Source organism: Podarcis raffonei, chromosome 6 (genome assembly GCF_027172205.1).
Source record: "Podarcis raffonei isolate rPodRaf1 chromosome 6, rPodRaf1.pri, whole genome shotgun sequence".
Lineage (NCBI taxonomy): Eukaryota > Metazoa > Chordata > Lepidosauria > Squamata > Lacertidae > Podarcis > Podarcis raffonei.
The window spans coordinates 27,744,811-27,761,250 of record NC_070607.1 but is presented as its reverse complement, the minus strand read 5'-3'; the positions used below and the strand labels follow the sequence as shown (position 1 = coordinate 27,761,250).

The following is a 16,440-nucleotide window of genomic DNA, read 5'->3' as shown; positions in this document are numbered from 1 at the left end:
ATATATTGTAAAAAGAACTGAAGCTATTCCCCAAAGTATGCAGGACAGATTATTGATGAGCGGCATATGAAAAATGAAGGGAATATTAGACAAGGAGACAATGTTATAAGAAGAAACTTTGAATTTATCTTTTGAAAATTAATCACTTTTAAGAGTGAAATAAAAACATTAATAACTACTAATCCTCTCCTTGGGCAAGATTTAATTTAAGAGGAAAGAGAAAGTAACTCGGATAATAACTTTTCCCCCTCCAAGATGTTATCAGAAATAATAATAAAAAGAAACTAATTCAAACTCTTGTAGAATATGGAGATTGTAGTCCTTTCATTTTATCTTGGGCCCAGACAGTCACTGATGGTTGTTACAAAATTCGGAGTATACAAATAATCAGAACAGTGGGTCACTAGGCTGCTCAAATGTATTTTGAATTGGTCAATAGTTTCCGCAATGGTGGGACAAAACCTGATATGTTGCAAGCGATTTTATAAGCCACTCCTGGGACCAGGGCCAATGGTTTCCACAAAAGAAGGAAAGGAAAACAATCCACATGCTACAATTCCTACCTAGGACAATTGGGGAGAAAAAACATGCATTTAAGTCTAACTTGCAATTTAAGGTAAATTTATATATATTGACAGACCCAAGGGAAAATGTCTATCTTGTTTCCTTGGCTATATCATTTGCCTTGGCAAAAAAAAGTGGACTTTTTGCGACCTTGAAAATTCTGGTGTTTTTTTCCAAAAGGGTTGTTTATAGACCTTATGGCCATATAAACATGTCTGAACATGTAACAGCAATACATTTGTAAGTGTCAGGGAATGGCCATCACATATTTATTAACACACTCTTAGCAGTGACATAATGTAAGACTTCAGCCACTTTTCTTTGGTCCACTTATAAAACTACCACAGAATAATTTCTGTAGTTTCCTGTAATGCTGCATTGTACCAATTTTATAAATAAACAATGGTGACATAAGGAGATGTTTCTATCTAATGGCTGGGGTCTAGAGAGCCTCATATGTGCACCCAAAAGTGTTATGTTTATAGCAGATTCGCCCCTCAATACCAACTTTTTGCTGTCACAGAATGCTGCTCAAGGCAGCCCTCAAACTTGGGAATGCATGGAAATGCTACCAGAAGGAGGAGCGGAAAAAGCCTCCAGGTGCACCCATAAGATCTGTCTACATCTAAGTTTGTTTTCTCCTGATCCAAAGGGTAGGACCCAAACCAATGGGCTGAAGTTACAAGAAAGGGGATTTCAACTCAACATCAGGATGAACTTTTTGATGGTAAGAGCTGTTTGATAGTGGAATGGACTCCCTTGAAAGGTGGTGGGGTCTCATTCATTGGAGGTTTTAAAGCAAATGTTGGATGGCTATCTGCCATGGATACTTGAGTTGATATTCCTGCATTGCATGGGGTTGTACTAGATAGATGAGCATCAGGAACTCTTCCAACTCAACAATCCTGTGATTCTATATTTAGCCTTGTCAGTTTACTGAACCCAGTTCTACGTGGTGAAATTTCTTTTGGAAACCTGGACCCAATTTCTGCAGAGCTCTCGGAAGGCAAAAACATTTGGTTGAATCCAAAGGCTCTGTTCTACACGCAGAAGGAGAGCTTTGCTCACTGAAAGATCCCTTTTGCTCTTAGAAGACTTTTTCTGTGAACTGAAATGCCTTCTATCCACTGAACGGACAGATTCTGATTATAGTACTTAAAAGAAAACAGAGGTTGCAAACTAACTTTATTCCATTTTATTTTAAAAACGCATTGTTTCACATAATGTATAGTCATTATAAAATCAGTTTAATGCGAATAACTGCCCAATAAAAAAAATCCTACCAAGAAGATATTTTTTCCAGAGATAACACAGGCATTGTTCACAAATGTATTTACCTAGGAAATGCATATTATACGGATAATCATATTTCCAAGAATAAGACTGGGTATAATTTGAAACAAAACAAATAGCTTGGCTCAAAAACAATCCCCTTTAATAAAAGTCTTGCAAAGGGCTTTATCTTCTACAATATTATGAACAGAAACCTCATGTAAACAAAGTTATTTAAATAACTATTAAAGATGCATTGTACATTAAATACTGCAAGCAAACCGTATAGTATTCTGGTCATTACTGTATGTAGCAAAACTGACTATTAATGAACTGCTATACATCAAAAGTAGAAAATCCAGACTGGGTATTTGAAGATCTCATCCTCAAAATGAGTGCTTATGCTTCATCACCAGCAATGTACTTTTGTTTACTGGTGTTAGAAAATGCCATCAAATATTCCAAGGTAAAGCTTAATTTCGTCATCATCAGAAAGCTGTTGCCTAGTAAAAAGAAAGCACCCAAGAAACATTTCGGTTTACTATACCAAACCTTGTAAGATCAGATTATTTTATCTGCAGCACAATATATAGTGCTATTAAACCAAACTGTTGTGTTAGAATGACCGCTCCCCGCTTAAAAACGGGGGGCGCCCTTTGCGTGGACGCGTGCAGCCCCTGGATCTCGAGCGGCTCCAATAGCTTAGGCTTGGCCTTGCCTTCCCTCAGGTGGGGTACCTGGAGGTCTCCGCCTACCTCAGTCATTTGCCCAATCCCACCTGGGGGAAGCGTTGCCAAGGAGACCAGTCCAGGTAGGGGAGGGATTACCTGCCCACACAATAGAGGGAGGATCTTACCTGGGAATCCTCACTTGGCTCCAGAGCTTCTCCCACCCTACCCACCCTCAGTTAATGCCTTATTTTGCAGGTTAACTTTTCTTCACAGGTTTCGCAGGTTAACTTTTCTTCACAGGTATGCGGGCGCTGCTACGTAAGGTCGCTGTTAAAGGGCCGGAAAGGAATTTCCCTGCATTGGCAGGTTTCGCCTTTCCCGTAGCAAAACGTCACAACTTTGGCAGTATCAGGCCTTGGGCGGAATCCTTTAGTCCATCTTCCTCTTTGCGGCGGCGATACCAGGGTTCCCCGTTAAAGGGGTTTCTGAAGGGAGGCTTTGGCCGTGCGCCGAAAGGTTGTCATTGCTCTCCCCTGCGGCGGCGGCGTAACGGGGGCGGCTGTCTCTGCTTGAACATATGTTCTCCAGAGCCGGCCCATCCCCCACACACACACTGAAAAACCCTGATGCTCCCTAGATCCCCGGCTGGGGACTGGGGAGGGAGAACGCCCAATGCCTGAGCCAAGGTCTACCCACATTTGAAATTCAATAAAGTTGTGGCCAATTTAATCCCATAGCACGTTGTCTCGAGTCGTTATTCCGCATGACGGGGGGACCGCGGGGGATCTGGGGACTCCGCCTGTCCACGCAATACAATTATTTGCATAGAAAGCTCAAGAAAGTTACTTGCAATCTTATGACCTTTCTGAAATATCTATCTAGATACAATTATGCAGACCGAGCTCAGACAGTACCTTCACAAATAATTTTCATTACCTGCGGTCAGCCTCTTCTGTCATTTTCTTCTTACTGATAAGAAAGTCCTCCTTTCCAGTAACTTGGCAAGAACCTGAGGTTGTAATCAACCGTACAGGTTTCGGTTTTTGTGGGAGATTATATTCTTCTCGAAAGCCAAACTGTAATGCAAAAATCACAAGAAGAAATGTGGATTTCAAAGCGAGTGGCCCTATCATTCCAAAAGTGTAATTTACACAAGGAATATCACCTACATTTTATTGTCCTATTGTGGGTATTATTCAGAATGCCAGGTTAAAGAATTTACAAGCACAGTTTTTAAGACTATATAAGATTAGGTTTAAGTCACAATGTGTTTGTGCTAGCAAATAAGTGATTCCAAGCAACAATCATTAGTCTGTTGGAAGCATGATAAACTGATCTGGAATATTGCTCTGTACAAATGTGGGTCAAAGCCAGGGTGGTCTGAGATGTTTTGCTACTCTAGGAAAAACATTTTGAGCACACACACACAAAAATATGCATGTCAACATACATACAATGAGCAGATAATTTGAAAGCAAGATGATCAGATATCTACTTTCACTTACAATATTTTTATTGCCATATTCAGCAAGTGGTTTCACACTTGATGGTGGAGTTAATGACGGAGAGGTGGATTTTGGCAGGCAGATATCAGGTTTCTCTTTAAATATGGAAAAACTAAAAAAGAAAAAGAACCCAAAGCAAAATTAAATGTTTGGAAATGAAACCAGAAAACGAGAGTTTATATAGTTTAAAAGTGTGGCAAGACACTGGTAAAATCAGTCATGCCATCCTTTTAAGGCACTTTTATTTTTAGCATAGAAAATATTCATATTTTGGGCAGATGTAGAAAACATAGACATTCTTTTTATATTTACCCATATTTAGCTTATTTATAAGAGCCCCAGATCACTGAGAAGATACAGCTTTCATGGACTACAACAGCATGTGCTGGTCCTCAGCTCAGCCGAAATAGATAAATGTAAGACCACTGTTGACCGGGCAACCTACATAGTAGGTTCCATGTGTTGCCCTGTAAAAGTACCTCTCATGTCTCTCTGGACACTTGCATGCCGAATCTTTCTCTAAAGAACAGAACTAGCTGTACAGAAATGTTCCACACCCACACACCCTTTTCCATAGCAATTATCCTCTACAACAGGGGTGGCTAACCTGTGGCCAACCCTTCAGGTGTTGCTAGGCCCAGCCACCATGGCCATTGGTCAGGGATGGTGGGAGCTGTAGCCCAGCAATATCTGGAAGGTCACAGGTTAGCCACCCCTGATATAGAATGGTGTCCGTGCTCTAGGAATGTTTGGTTCTGAAAGGCATTTTCCTCACATATTCACATATTCTGGGCTTAGGTAACAAATCTCAATGACCAGCAGTCCCCTTAAGTGACTGTGGGAACTGGCACTCACTGGGCCTACTTGAGGTGTTTTGAATACTCTCACCCATATGCCAGGCTGCTGGCGAAGGGCTTAAACAGAAAGCCCTCCCAGATGGGAGCAATCCTGAGCCAGGCCTTGTAAGATCAGTCCAGAACATCTGGTGGAGTTGGCAAAAGATTGGCCTGAGGAGTATCTTTGGTTAGACAGCTGTACAGAAGGGCGCAAATAGAGACAGAAGCAGAGCATCCAAAACCAGTACCAGTCCTACCCAGCACATCATTGCTCCACTAAGGGCAAGCCTCACACTGTTAAGTGCCCTCCAGTAGAGTCCATTTCAAATGAAGGCATGCAGGCAAATGAGAAGCCTTGAGCAGCTGGCACACCAATGCAGAACAGGATTCAGATTCCTCTCTGAATCGCTGATTTTAATTGCAGTCTAAGGATCAAGAGCCCAGAAACATGTCTTTGTCCTCAGGGAGGTCAGCAAATTGTTCCCCTTTGGGCTGTGTTTGGAGTGAAGACTGCTGGTGTTCTCTTCATTGAAGACACAGGTTTAACAGCATAATATACTGCTATTTAAAAGCATTCCCATCATTGAACTCCGCACATTGCAGAGTCCATTTCCATCTCTCCAGAATCAGGTAGATTTAAACAAGGCATACCCACTTGTTAGGATCTGGGCTTTCCCAAATCTTAAAAGGCTTTACCCTGTTAGGACTTTTTACTAGGAGCAAGAAGGAGTAAAAAAATGTATAGAGCAGTCCTATGTATTTGAGAAAACAGAAGAAACATACTATACAGACACAGCTAGATTACGTAAGAAACTATTGCACAGCATCACTTTGCAAAGTTTTCCGAATCAATAAAAATGTGTTTCCTCATTATTCAGGTCAGGGTTTTCCATTTTAGTGCCCTCAATCTAAAATTCTTCTAACAGTTTGCAGGCAATGATAAATATATTACGATTGGCTCCGCCACTGCACCTGGATGGCGCCAACCTGCCTCTCTTAGCCAGGTAAGCAATGCCACTTTGCCCTGCCAGCTGCTACTGGATTGTATGTATGCACTATTGGCACCGGCTTACACGTACCTTTTTAAAAGTGCACCAGGAGATTTGCTTTGTGCAGTTTGGTTCCGGGTGTTCTGGAAGCATGTATTTATAGATCCCAGATGAGAAGATTCTAAAACATAAAAACAACCCAAAACAACTTTCAAGTGGAAAGCAAACGTAACTGAAGCACTATCTTAAGGTTTTACTACTCCAAACAAAAGCAAATTAATCATATATACAAAGCTGCTTCTCCAGTTATATTTTGCAAACAAAATGGGGCCAATTTCCCATGGATCTTTATCTAAAAATTCAAGAGATGAAAAGAGGAAGCATTACTAGCAACTGGCAAAGCAACCCCAAACCCCATATACTGGAGTCCGACTGCCACTCCACTGAAATAACACTCGTGGATATCTCAACGAGCGATCAACCACTGATGCTTCTTGCAGAGGCCAGCATCAAGTCCTGATATGGACCTAATTCAAGAGGGGAGCTTGGATCCACTGGGTTCAGAGAAACCCTTGAGCCAGCCCTCCCCTTGCCATCAATCTGGAACTAGCAAAACTAAATTTCCTTCCTATTGGAATGAATAGATGAGTGTCAAAAACTGTGCAGGGAAGAAAAGTAAGTCTGCTCCCCATCATCTCCTACCCTGGCTGGCATAAGCCAACAGAGCTTTGGAATTGGCATCAATTTACCTCTCCCCCATGCATTTATTATAGTGTCATACAGACTACAGCTGAACTTCTGATATTCATCTTGAATATCACGAGCAAATTATGGTACCTTTCAAAAGCTACGTTCTGCACTTTTCTTTCTCTCCCCCCCCCAACAAAAGCCAGTTGGCACCCCTTTGTATCTTTTGTATAGCATGGGTGGGCTTGGATACTTCCCCCCCCCCCAGATGCCAATGATATGAATTCTACGCATGTAGTGATAACAGTTATTTTATACATAACTGTATGTTACATGCAGCTGCTTTACCTGAAGTCTTAGTTTTCTCCATATCAGTACAAAATGTGCTGGCGTCCACAAGGCTATTGTCATCGTAATCGCCCCAAATCTCATCTAACTCAAAGTTTACATTGAAAGGTTCTGAAAACAAAGAGCTGCTTTTATCTGCATCAGTCAAGTTATTATTTATTGAAGATTCTTTGAAATTTTCACGTGAAGGCATTGTCCAACAGCTCTTTTCATTCCAACTTGCCGGTTGCTTGCTTACAACGAAACCTATAATTGAGCATTATAAAAATACAGGTGAAAGAGTAAAATGATTTCTCACAAAGGGATAAAAAAAGCTAGAGAATTTGTTAAATTTATACAAGAAGGCATGTGTCAACACTATTTTAGGGAATAGGTACACAGCAATAGGAATGTTTTTTAGGTCTGAGCTGCTTAATCCCATACTCATTATAAAATATATTCTAACTGCATTTGGATTACACAGGCTGCAAAAATTATTGCCAACTACTGATCCTAAAAATTCAAAACTTCAAAAATAAAGATGATCAAGAGACTGACTTTGAAATCAAGAGAGTTCTACCATAATCAAATATATCATTTAGTCTCAGAAATCTACAAAAGCAAGAATGAGCTAGGAGCCAATTGACAACCAGGACAAATATATCCCAATATGACCTGAATGTCACCCATAGAAAAGAAAAAGCTACAAGGAAATCTCAAGTTGTCAGAAAATGAAAAGCAAAACAAAACAGAGACGTTTCAGCCAAAGGTAAGACATTTAAGTCACATTGATTGCAACTGAAATAATTTCTCCATTTGAAACCTCTGGTATTTTAAAACGCTTAACTTTCATTGGATTGAATCCTAGAATCCATTTGCAACTTACCAGCCTCTTTGGAACCATTGGCACTTTCCTGGAGAGCAGGATCATTCCTTTCTTCTAGCAACGGGGACCCTGAAGGTTGTACATACCTTTATAAAAGCAGGCAAAATCACAAGAAAGGTGTAAATTAAATCTTATTTATATAGTAAATATACATTGTGTTTGTTGATATTAAAATGAACAAGTAAACTGGGTGACAGACTATTTTTATGGCAGTACAGTACCTTGGCAATCTTGGAAGCAAAGATTTAGGAGTATAAGCAAATTGTTTAAGATCCACATTTTGAGATTTATTTGGCATCTGCATCTAAAATACAGGGAGAGATCATTACAATGGACATATATGATAGCATGGGTTTGGTTTATGTATGTACAAATAAACCTAGAAAATGAATACTTCTGACACCTTGTCAGGAATAGGAAAGTCATATATGAACAACATTATTTTTCCCCACTTTATGAGAGGTGTTTTTTATATGGTTGAGAAGGTGTATAATTTTTTTAGGGGAGAAAACGAATTAAATGAACAAATTTAGTCAGCAGAAGCTTGGAACTATGCAAGCATGTCAACAAGCCCGGGCTGGCTGTAATCTATAGTTTGTTAACCATATTTCATTCCCTGTTATCAATTGTCCAAGTCATTCTCCTGCAAGGAAGGGAAGAGCAATTCCTCATTCCTATGTGTAACTCTGCAAAGGAGGATGAATGAATGGCAGTCCTACAGTGGTAGAACTATTCAGCTTTGAAACCTGAAGAAAGGTGGTGGGAATCATCCTGAAGTTGCTAACATATGGTCGAAAAGTCTTCACTCTGTCCAAGTTTTAATTCTACCGAGTTCCAATAAAAGTATGTTAACACAGATATATTGTGTACCGTCTTTATTTGCAAATCAGGCAGCCAAACAATGTGTGACACTTGCATTCCAATCTTTAAGCTGTTCCATGATGAATAATTATTCCAGTTTTACAGCCTGATCCTAAATCAATTTTGCATGGAAATATATCCCAATGATTACAAATTATCTGAGAAAACTTACTAGAAAATAGGTCTTACTGCTATTTACAATAAAAGTTACTTTCAAAGATGTTTGCTGGGATAATTCCCATTATCAAAGTTGTCTTTCATCTTTTCTGGGCACCTTCTTAATCAATGCATATAGCTTTTCCTCTCTGCCAATTTCATAGCAAATGTTTGACAGCAGTAACCATATTACTAATAAAAATGTTAACTGGAAATAGACAGACATTCTGTTAACAAAGTGAAAGCAAAAGTATTTCCGCATCTGTGCACCTTTAATCGTTTGGCTGGGGGAATGGCAGATTCTGTGTTTCTGTTCCTCAAATCAGCAAGATATGAAGAAAACTTTGAATCTTTCCTCATCTCATATTTCTGTGAAACTCCAATTTTACCTTGAAAAAAGATAAGTCTACATGTTTTGTGTCTACTTTCTATTTGCATTCAATTAAAATATTTATGCCATACAATGTTAGGAACACAACATGGTAAGTTACAAAAATATTCTTTGGTAATTCTGCATCTGAACAACCAAGACTGAACCTTTCTCTCTTTCTAAAGAGCAAAGTTGCATTTGTTTCATCTCAGGCACTTCAGAGGTAGTAGCTTAGACCACAAAGGCTTGTCCTAAAAATACAGACATGTTCTGCTGCATTTTCTGTATCAGGAAGCCATTCGTAAATCATGTTGTGCCCTTGTGTAATTTCACAGCCAAGTTTCCTGTAAATGTACATCCCATATTTTTTATTTGGCTAATAGTCTTTGAATACCAAAATCTATGTTACCTGTAGAGATGGAAACACTGAATGGCGGTGAGGTCAGGGCTGCACAGGTGGACTAAGGAGGCACTGATAGGAGTACCATATTGGTTTCACTAGGGTCTTCAGAGCCCCCCCCCCCATAGCATCCTGGTGTGCAGCAGTGCTCCACCTGCTACTGTGTAATGCTAAGCCAGGGATCTTTGTTTCTTTCTCCCATGTGTAAGTGGGAAGCCGGGTGCAAAACAACCCAACTCAGCATGGCTACAGTAAACCATTAATTACGGAAATGTGCCACTTGGACCTATACATTTGTCAAGAAACCTATTTCTTTCCGGTTAAGTAAACCTGCATTATCCAATCTAAGGAATTATCACCATTCTGCAATGGTCGCACATTAATGTCTTTATTCTGTAGTCCAAAACATCTACAGAGGGCTAGTTTGGGGACAGGATGTATAGACAGTCTTGTGGCTAAATGTTGATTGCGGGTGGGCCTCGCTGCTGGGATCCTGCTCTCCTCTATATATGGTGCCAACATAGAAGTCACAGCAAATTACAGAAGCCATGGGAAAGGAATGTGTCCCGAAGTGCTTCTTGAAGATACAAAGGAGCCCTCCTGCTCTTTATCCCAGTAGGCAGTTGACAGCTCTTGATTTTGTGACTGCTCTGCGGTGAATTTAATCCCAGCAGCGAAGGTGAAGTAATTCACCAAGTGATCTTTTGAGTGCTAGGCAGTAGCGGCTGGCTGCATTTCAGACCTGCCTTCTCAATGCCATGCATTGCGGCAGTTTACCAAGAGGGGGAAGGTAAGGCAGTGGAAGCTCAGCACAGTGTTGCCTCAGTGGCGGGTTGCAGCAGTGGGAGCATCAGATTGGCTCTGCCGCTGCACCTGCACCACGCCAGGTTCCCAGTCTTGTCCTTCCCACTCTTGATAAATCGCAGTGATGCGCGGCATTGGGGGTCAGCAACACAGCCTCACCCCCACCACAGAATATCTCATGCTGGGATAAGAAGAAGAGAAACGACTCTCCAGAAGTCCCTATAAATATCACTCTATTTTTTTTAAATGATATTTATTAAAGTTTCAGAAAAAATTACAAAAATAAGGGAAAAAAGAAAAAAGCAACAAAAAATACATAATACAGAAAAATAAAAACAATTAAAAACAAATCCATCTTTCCATATCTTATCTTTCATTTACTTGTTTCCCTGACCTCCTCACACCTCCCTTTTTTATATTCCAGTTCAATTAGTTAATTCAGCAAATCTTTGTTTTTATCTTAATCCTTTATCTTGATATATTATAACTTTACATTCTTACCTGTTAACAATCCATTTTTGCATACTCCTTTGTAGCATTACTGCTAAAACCAGTTAATTTCATTCCAACATCATTCTAACATTCAATGATTTATACATCCTATCCATCTTTCACCATATTCTGTTATTCAATTTGGCTTGCTTTATCTAACCTTATCTTATCCTAAAATACCTTAAAACTTAAGAACTTAAAAACTTAATGCTTATTTATACATAACTCCTTATATCATTTCTACTAAAGCTAGCCAATTTCGTTCCAACATTCTCCCTAATATTAATTAATTTTACACTGATTCCCAAAATAAGAATTTTTCTTTATAGACTCTTCCAATTTTCATCCAACGTCCCTTCTTCCTGGTCTCGGGTTATGTCAGTCCTTACTATCCATTCCATCTAGTCCATCAACCTGGTAGTCCGAGGCCCTTAAATCTCTTCCATGCCCCTTCTGCAGATCTTCTTCTTCCTGTTTATATTTGCACTTTTCCTTGTCTTTTGTTGGTCTCTTTCTTAGTTTCTTTCCTTTCTCATTGAGGAGTAGGTCTCCTGGGGATTTCCGCCCATACTTATCTCCATCTCCCCTCATCAGACCCACCCATTCCCCACTGTCCCACTCCCCACAACCATCAATATAATCCAGAAGATCTTTAACAGCATATTTCAAAATCTCTCCAAAGTTAAGAGCCTCCTCAGCTCCAGACTCCCTCTGGCCCATTCCAAGATCATTCTTCCAAAACAGCGGCTTATACTCCTGCAGGGCCTCGGGTCTCTCCATTTGTATTGCTTGAGGTACCACCGTAACTTCCTCCATTATTATCTGCCCTTGCATTTGCCCAGTCGAACCAGTTTCCTGAATTGGTCCCTTTATAATTTCTATGTCAGTATTCCCTATTTGTCCACATTCACTGATTACAACAGTCATCAAATCCAACTTCTCATTCATCAAATCCACCTTCTCATGCAGCTGCTCCAACAAAGCACTTGTCTTGCAAAAAGCAAGCACCAGGACTTCTTCCAAACACATTTTTATTCAAGGTCACAGTCTGGTCCCACGATGTTAATCTCACAACTGTGAAGTCCCCAAGTAAACTGCAGCAACAATTTGACAAGCTCCCTCTAGAGGATACCATTTCTATTTGTGTCCATCTTTTTAAAGCATGTCCAACAAAAGAAAGTTACTTTCAATTTTCAAATATTTTGTTTCTTTAAAATGCAAAAGGCAACATTGAAATCAATTTGTTTCTCCTTCCCCCCCTTTTTTTGCTATCTGTCAAAATGTTCCATTCACAGTCAATGGACGTCTCCGATAATTTCTGCCTCTGACACCCCGTTCCCAGGGTTGAGACGGTGGAAACTTATTTTCCTTTACTCCCTCTCCTGCAGGCTTGAACAGTTAAATTCCCCCCCCCTTTTCTCCTGCTTCCAAGGGGGTTTTAGTAGTTATAAATGAAGGAAATTTCGACCTTTGTAAAGCAGCTTTCCAGGCTATTAGCCTACAAGGTTTTTGCTTCAGTCTATTTACAAAAAGCGGGAGGGGGACTTCCTGTTTTGAACCTTCCCGCTTCGGTGCCAAATTAGGATATTTCTTGATCCAATTTTCCGTTTCTACTCACGGGTACTTATTTAGAGTCCAATTGTCGACAGGAAAAAGTCAGCGCTCTCCGACAATGGCAATGCGGCTTCCCTCCGTGAAAATAGCAGTCCGTTCGCAGCACCGCGCCGCTCACCCTACTTCGTTCCGGAGCCCCAAAATGGGGTTCACCGTGAGTAGGGGAGGCGCTTCTGGTGCTCTGCCGAACCCCACGTTCCCAGGCTTCTTCCACCTGGGATTTCTAGCGGGTCCCCACCTTCGCCGCGGCGGGTAGACCCAGTTTCCACGGAGCCAGTTCCTCCGGTCGGAGGAACTCCGCCATTCGCTTATGGCGCTAACCCGGAATTCCTCTATAAATATCACTCTAATATATATTTATGTTTTTAAAAAACCAAAGGCATATATTTTGTAAAAAAAATGTTATTCATTTTATAAAAGCAGTATAAATTGCATATGATGTCATATCCATTGTACCCTCATCCCTTGTTTTGCAGTGACGTTTGTTCTAGAAGAACTTGTGAGACAATCTCCACATTCTTTCCTGTGTGTGCAGCCCCACATGTGATATTATCTCCAGCAAACCCACGTTCTAGGCTCATAAAAGTGTTCAGATGTGTGCAGAGCAGTGCACATTTCAATGCTCACATCAAAGGCTGGATCCTCCTCCCTTTCGCAGGTAAAGGTCGCCAAAAAATGGATGAAACTTACAGCAGTCATGTCCACATATTTCCTTATTTTTGCAGTGATGGTTGCATTTCCTATTCCCATCCTTCATGCTGAGGTTCCCTTGGCTACGAGGGCCTCCTAAAGTAATAAATACCTATTTTAAAATATTGATTATGTTGTTCATTAGGTGACATATGGCAGTGGGGTGGAACTTGGTTGATTTTGAGAGCATACATTATCCAAGTGATATTAGACATAATTTGAAAACGTGAACATGTAGAACAGTTGTTATGTACTTATCATGGACAATTGTCGGTTGTCCTGTCAGTCAATTGCCTAAGAGGGTAGGCAATTCCAGAGGTAGTTAACCTATATTGCATGTTTGCTATCACTTAAAGTGAATTGTGAGTCTACCCTTAATATTTGCTCCTATACTATTTTAAAGTTTAATGTCATTGAAGAAAAGCTATAAAAGCCATAGAGCATGAATATTCTATTTATCGCAACGCAGTGGCAATAAATGTCCCACTGCAGTGATTGAGCCTTTCACTGGAAAAGCTGTTCCTAATCCCAACTGCCTGTAAATAAATGCCATTTAAAATTAACAGGCTGTACTTTCAAACAAGTACATTCAGAAATGGGGTGCCATTAAGTATGTTACTTTAAGTCTATTTCATTTATTTATCAATTTAACCCCACCTCTTAAAACAAAGATGGGGCTCGGCTTATAATAATTAAAAGCAAAAGATTGTAAAATACCACTTAAAACGTTTAAGGAGCGACAAACAGAACAACAAAAATCCAGCGATTAAAGGCAATTATACACAAAAAGAAACCTTCCCCAGATATACCCCCCAATGCCTGCTTAAAGTGTGGTCTTCACATTTCTTTTTTGATGCTTTTCTTCTTGTCAACTCATCCCAGAGCCTCTGAGCAGCAATCAAAAAGGCACTGCGCCCCCCCAAATTGTTTCTAGTTTCCTGCAAACTTGGAGCAAGGCATCAGTCCCTGCAGATAAGGGCTTTGCCCCAACATCCCTGAAGAAGACTTGGGAGTTGGTGGAGTGGTTATATTTATTGAAATATAACCTAAGATCTTCAAATCAACAGCCAACTAAACAGTGAAAGCAGGTGAGTTTATTCATTGTATAAAAGGGGAAGCACCCTCTTGCAAACCCAGGGTATGTCAACTGCTACACACAGTGGCTTCCTGTGTACCCCCCACCTCCATTTGCTAGGGCTGGCTCAAGACATTTTGGCACCCGAGGCAAACCACAAAATGGCACCCACCTCCACACCAGGGAAGAAGGAGTAAGTAAAGACCCGTGTCAGAAACAAGGGGGATGGGGATAAAGATCTACATCAGGATCTGTTGTCCCTGTGGATCCTGCCTCCTGAGGTGGTTGCTTCACCTTGCCTCATGGGTGGGCTGGTCCTGGGTCAGAGCAGGCTTAAATTGCCAAGGTACAATTGCCAAGATAAGTGATTGGTCACTTATCCTTGGTGATCTCCTTGCCCACCCCCCTTAGGGAATCTAGTGGAGTCTGCTTCAGGTAAGGGATGGGGTGTGTGGGACGAATTTGTTCCTGTGGCAGGAGCGCCATTGTACAAGAAAAGGCATGCTGCACTTTCATTTGTTTGTAATCAACATTTTAAAGCCAATTCACACATTATGCAAGATTACACTGGGATTTCCAAGGAAGACAAAGGAACTTGTGGTGGACTTCAGGAGACAGAAGAGCAATGTCCAGCCACTTTTGATTGACGGGGTCTGTGTGGAGAGGGTAACAACGTTCAGATTTTTGGGCATTGAATTACAAGAGGATCTGTCCTGGAGTGTCAACAAAAGAGGGCTTGTGAAGAAGGCGCAGCAGAGACTGTACTTTTTGAGAATTCTAAGGAAAAACCATCTTCCGCAGAAACTGCTGCTTGCCTTCTATCACTGTGCCATTGAGAGCGTGCTCACTTATGGCTTATGTGTGTGGTACGGAAGCTGTACTACCCAGGACAGGATGGGGTTGTGCAGAGTTGTTAAGGCAGCAGAGAGCATTGTTGGCTGCCCACTCTCCACCTTAGAGCAGATTAATGCCAGAAGGTGCCATAGGAAGGCACTGGACATAGTAAAAGAACCATCGCATCCTGGTCCCTGTCTCTTCAAGCTCCTGCCGTCGGGACGGAGATACAGGACGATGAAGACAAGAACGAGCCGTCTTAAGAACAGCTTCTTCTCCAGAGCGATCTCAGCCCTGAATGGGAAGCCTGGACTTTGAAAGTCATCTAATCTTCCTTGCTGTACTATACTGTATTGTTTTAATTAGTGTTTTTATGGAGCAGTCAAGTAATTCCGTTGTCCCCGAGAGGGGGCAATGACAATAAAGATATTATTATTATTATTATTATTATTATTATTATTATTATTATTATTATTATTATTATTATTATTATTTGCTAGCAAGTATCTATGCAACTGTATCCAACCCTGCCTCTCAGATCTGTTATTTAGTACGGAACTATCACTTATCTTTACTGATTTCTGCTGTTGCTGATCCTTCTGAGGAAGTCTGATTGGATGAACATTCACTTTTTAATGTTCCATGTACGCTCATCATTTCATTTCCAAACCTCTTTGGTCCAAGATAAAATGCCTTAAATTTTTTCTGGATATCTAGTCCAACTGTTGCAGAAAATATACATGTATGTATGTATGATTTATTGAGTTTTCAAATATGTCTGTATTGATATAATTCTGCTCCCTTAATAAATTTAAAGATTAAAATACCAAAATAATGCTATGACCCAAGTGCAAAGGAGACCGATGTCAGACCAACAGTTACTCTCCAGAGTCTTTCCTTCACCAGCTTATTTTTTATCTAAATATAATGGCCACTTACCTCCTTCCCGTGTGAGCGGCGGTCATGGCCAGACACGGTGCCTCCCTCAACTCACTCCGTGGCTCCGTGCCATTTTTGGCGGTTTAGGCCTTGGGCGGAATCCTATAGTCTTTCATCCAATTACGGTAGGGAGGGAAGTGGTGATTCATCCCACCCCATATCCTGAGGCGGCGATTACAGGGTACCCCATTAGAGGGGTCTGGAGGGAAGTCTCTGTCCAAAGAGCCAGTTGCGTAGGGCTAGCAGGCCATAGGGCTTCCCTTAGCATTTAGGGGGCCAGCTGCGTAAACCTGTGTTTTGCGAGGGATCCACCTTCCCAAATACACCATGTCATGCCTCAGACCCCCAGCAGGGGACTGAGAGGGATGCATGCCCAATGCCTATGCCAAAGCTCCCTACATCTGAAATCAATAAAGTTGTGGCCATTTCAGTTGTCATGTCCATTTTCACTTTTTAAAATATGGCATG

General features: G+C 40.9%; 2 protein-coding genes across 2 annotated transcripts in view; both read right to left on the bottom strand.

Annotated features, from left to right (window-relative positions):
* Positions 1 to 1,744: 1,744 nt before the first annotated feature.
* LOC128415111 (probable ATP-dependent DNA helicase HFM1) lies at positions 1,745 to 8,035 on the bottom strand. The gene is made up of 7 exons (XM_053390976.1): positions 7,959 to 8,035; positions 7,738 to 7,823; positions 6,873 to 7,118; positions 5,928 to 6,018; positions 4,013 to 4,124; positions 3,444 to 3,583; positions 1,745 to 2,339 (listed from the first exon to the last, which is right to left on the bottom strand). Exons 1-7 carry the CDS (start codon positions 8,033 to 8,035, stop codon positions 2,276 to 2,278), a joined length of 816 nt encoding a protein of 271 aa, XP_053246951.1. The 3' UTR covers positions 1,745 to 2,275.
* A 592-nt stretch (positions 8,036 to 8,627) lies between these two features.
* The window catches only part of HFM1 (helicase for meiosis 1), a 52,203-nt gene continuing 44,390 nt past the window's right edge, over positions 8,628 to 16,440 (bottom strand). Inside the window, exons 30-32 of the mRNA XM_053391801.1 lie at positions 15,605 to 15,755; positions 13,125 to 13,222; positions 8,628 to 9,143 (exon numbers count right to left, since the gene is read on the bottom strand). Of these exons, the coding sequence (XP_053247776.1) occupies positions 8,959 to 9,143; positions 13,125 to 13,222; positions 15,605 to 15,755 (434 nt within the window). The 3' untranslated portion in view covers positions 8,628 to 8,958. The remainder of the gene's footprint in view (positions 9,144 to 13,124; positions 13,223 to 15,604; positions 15,756 to 16,440) is intronic.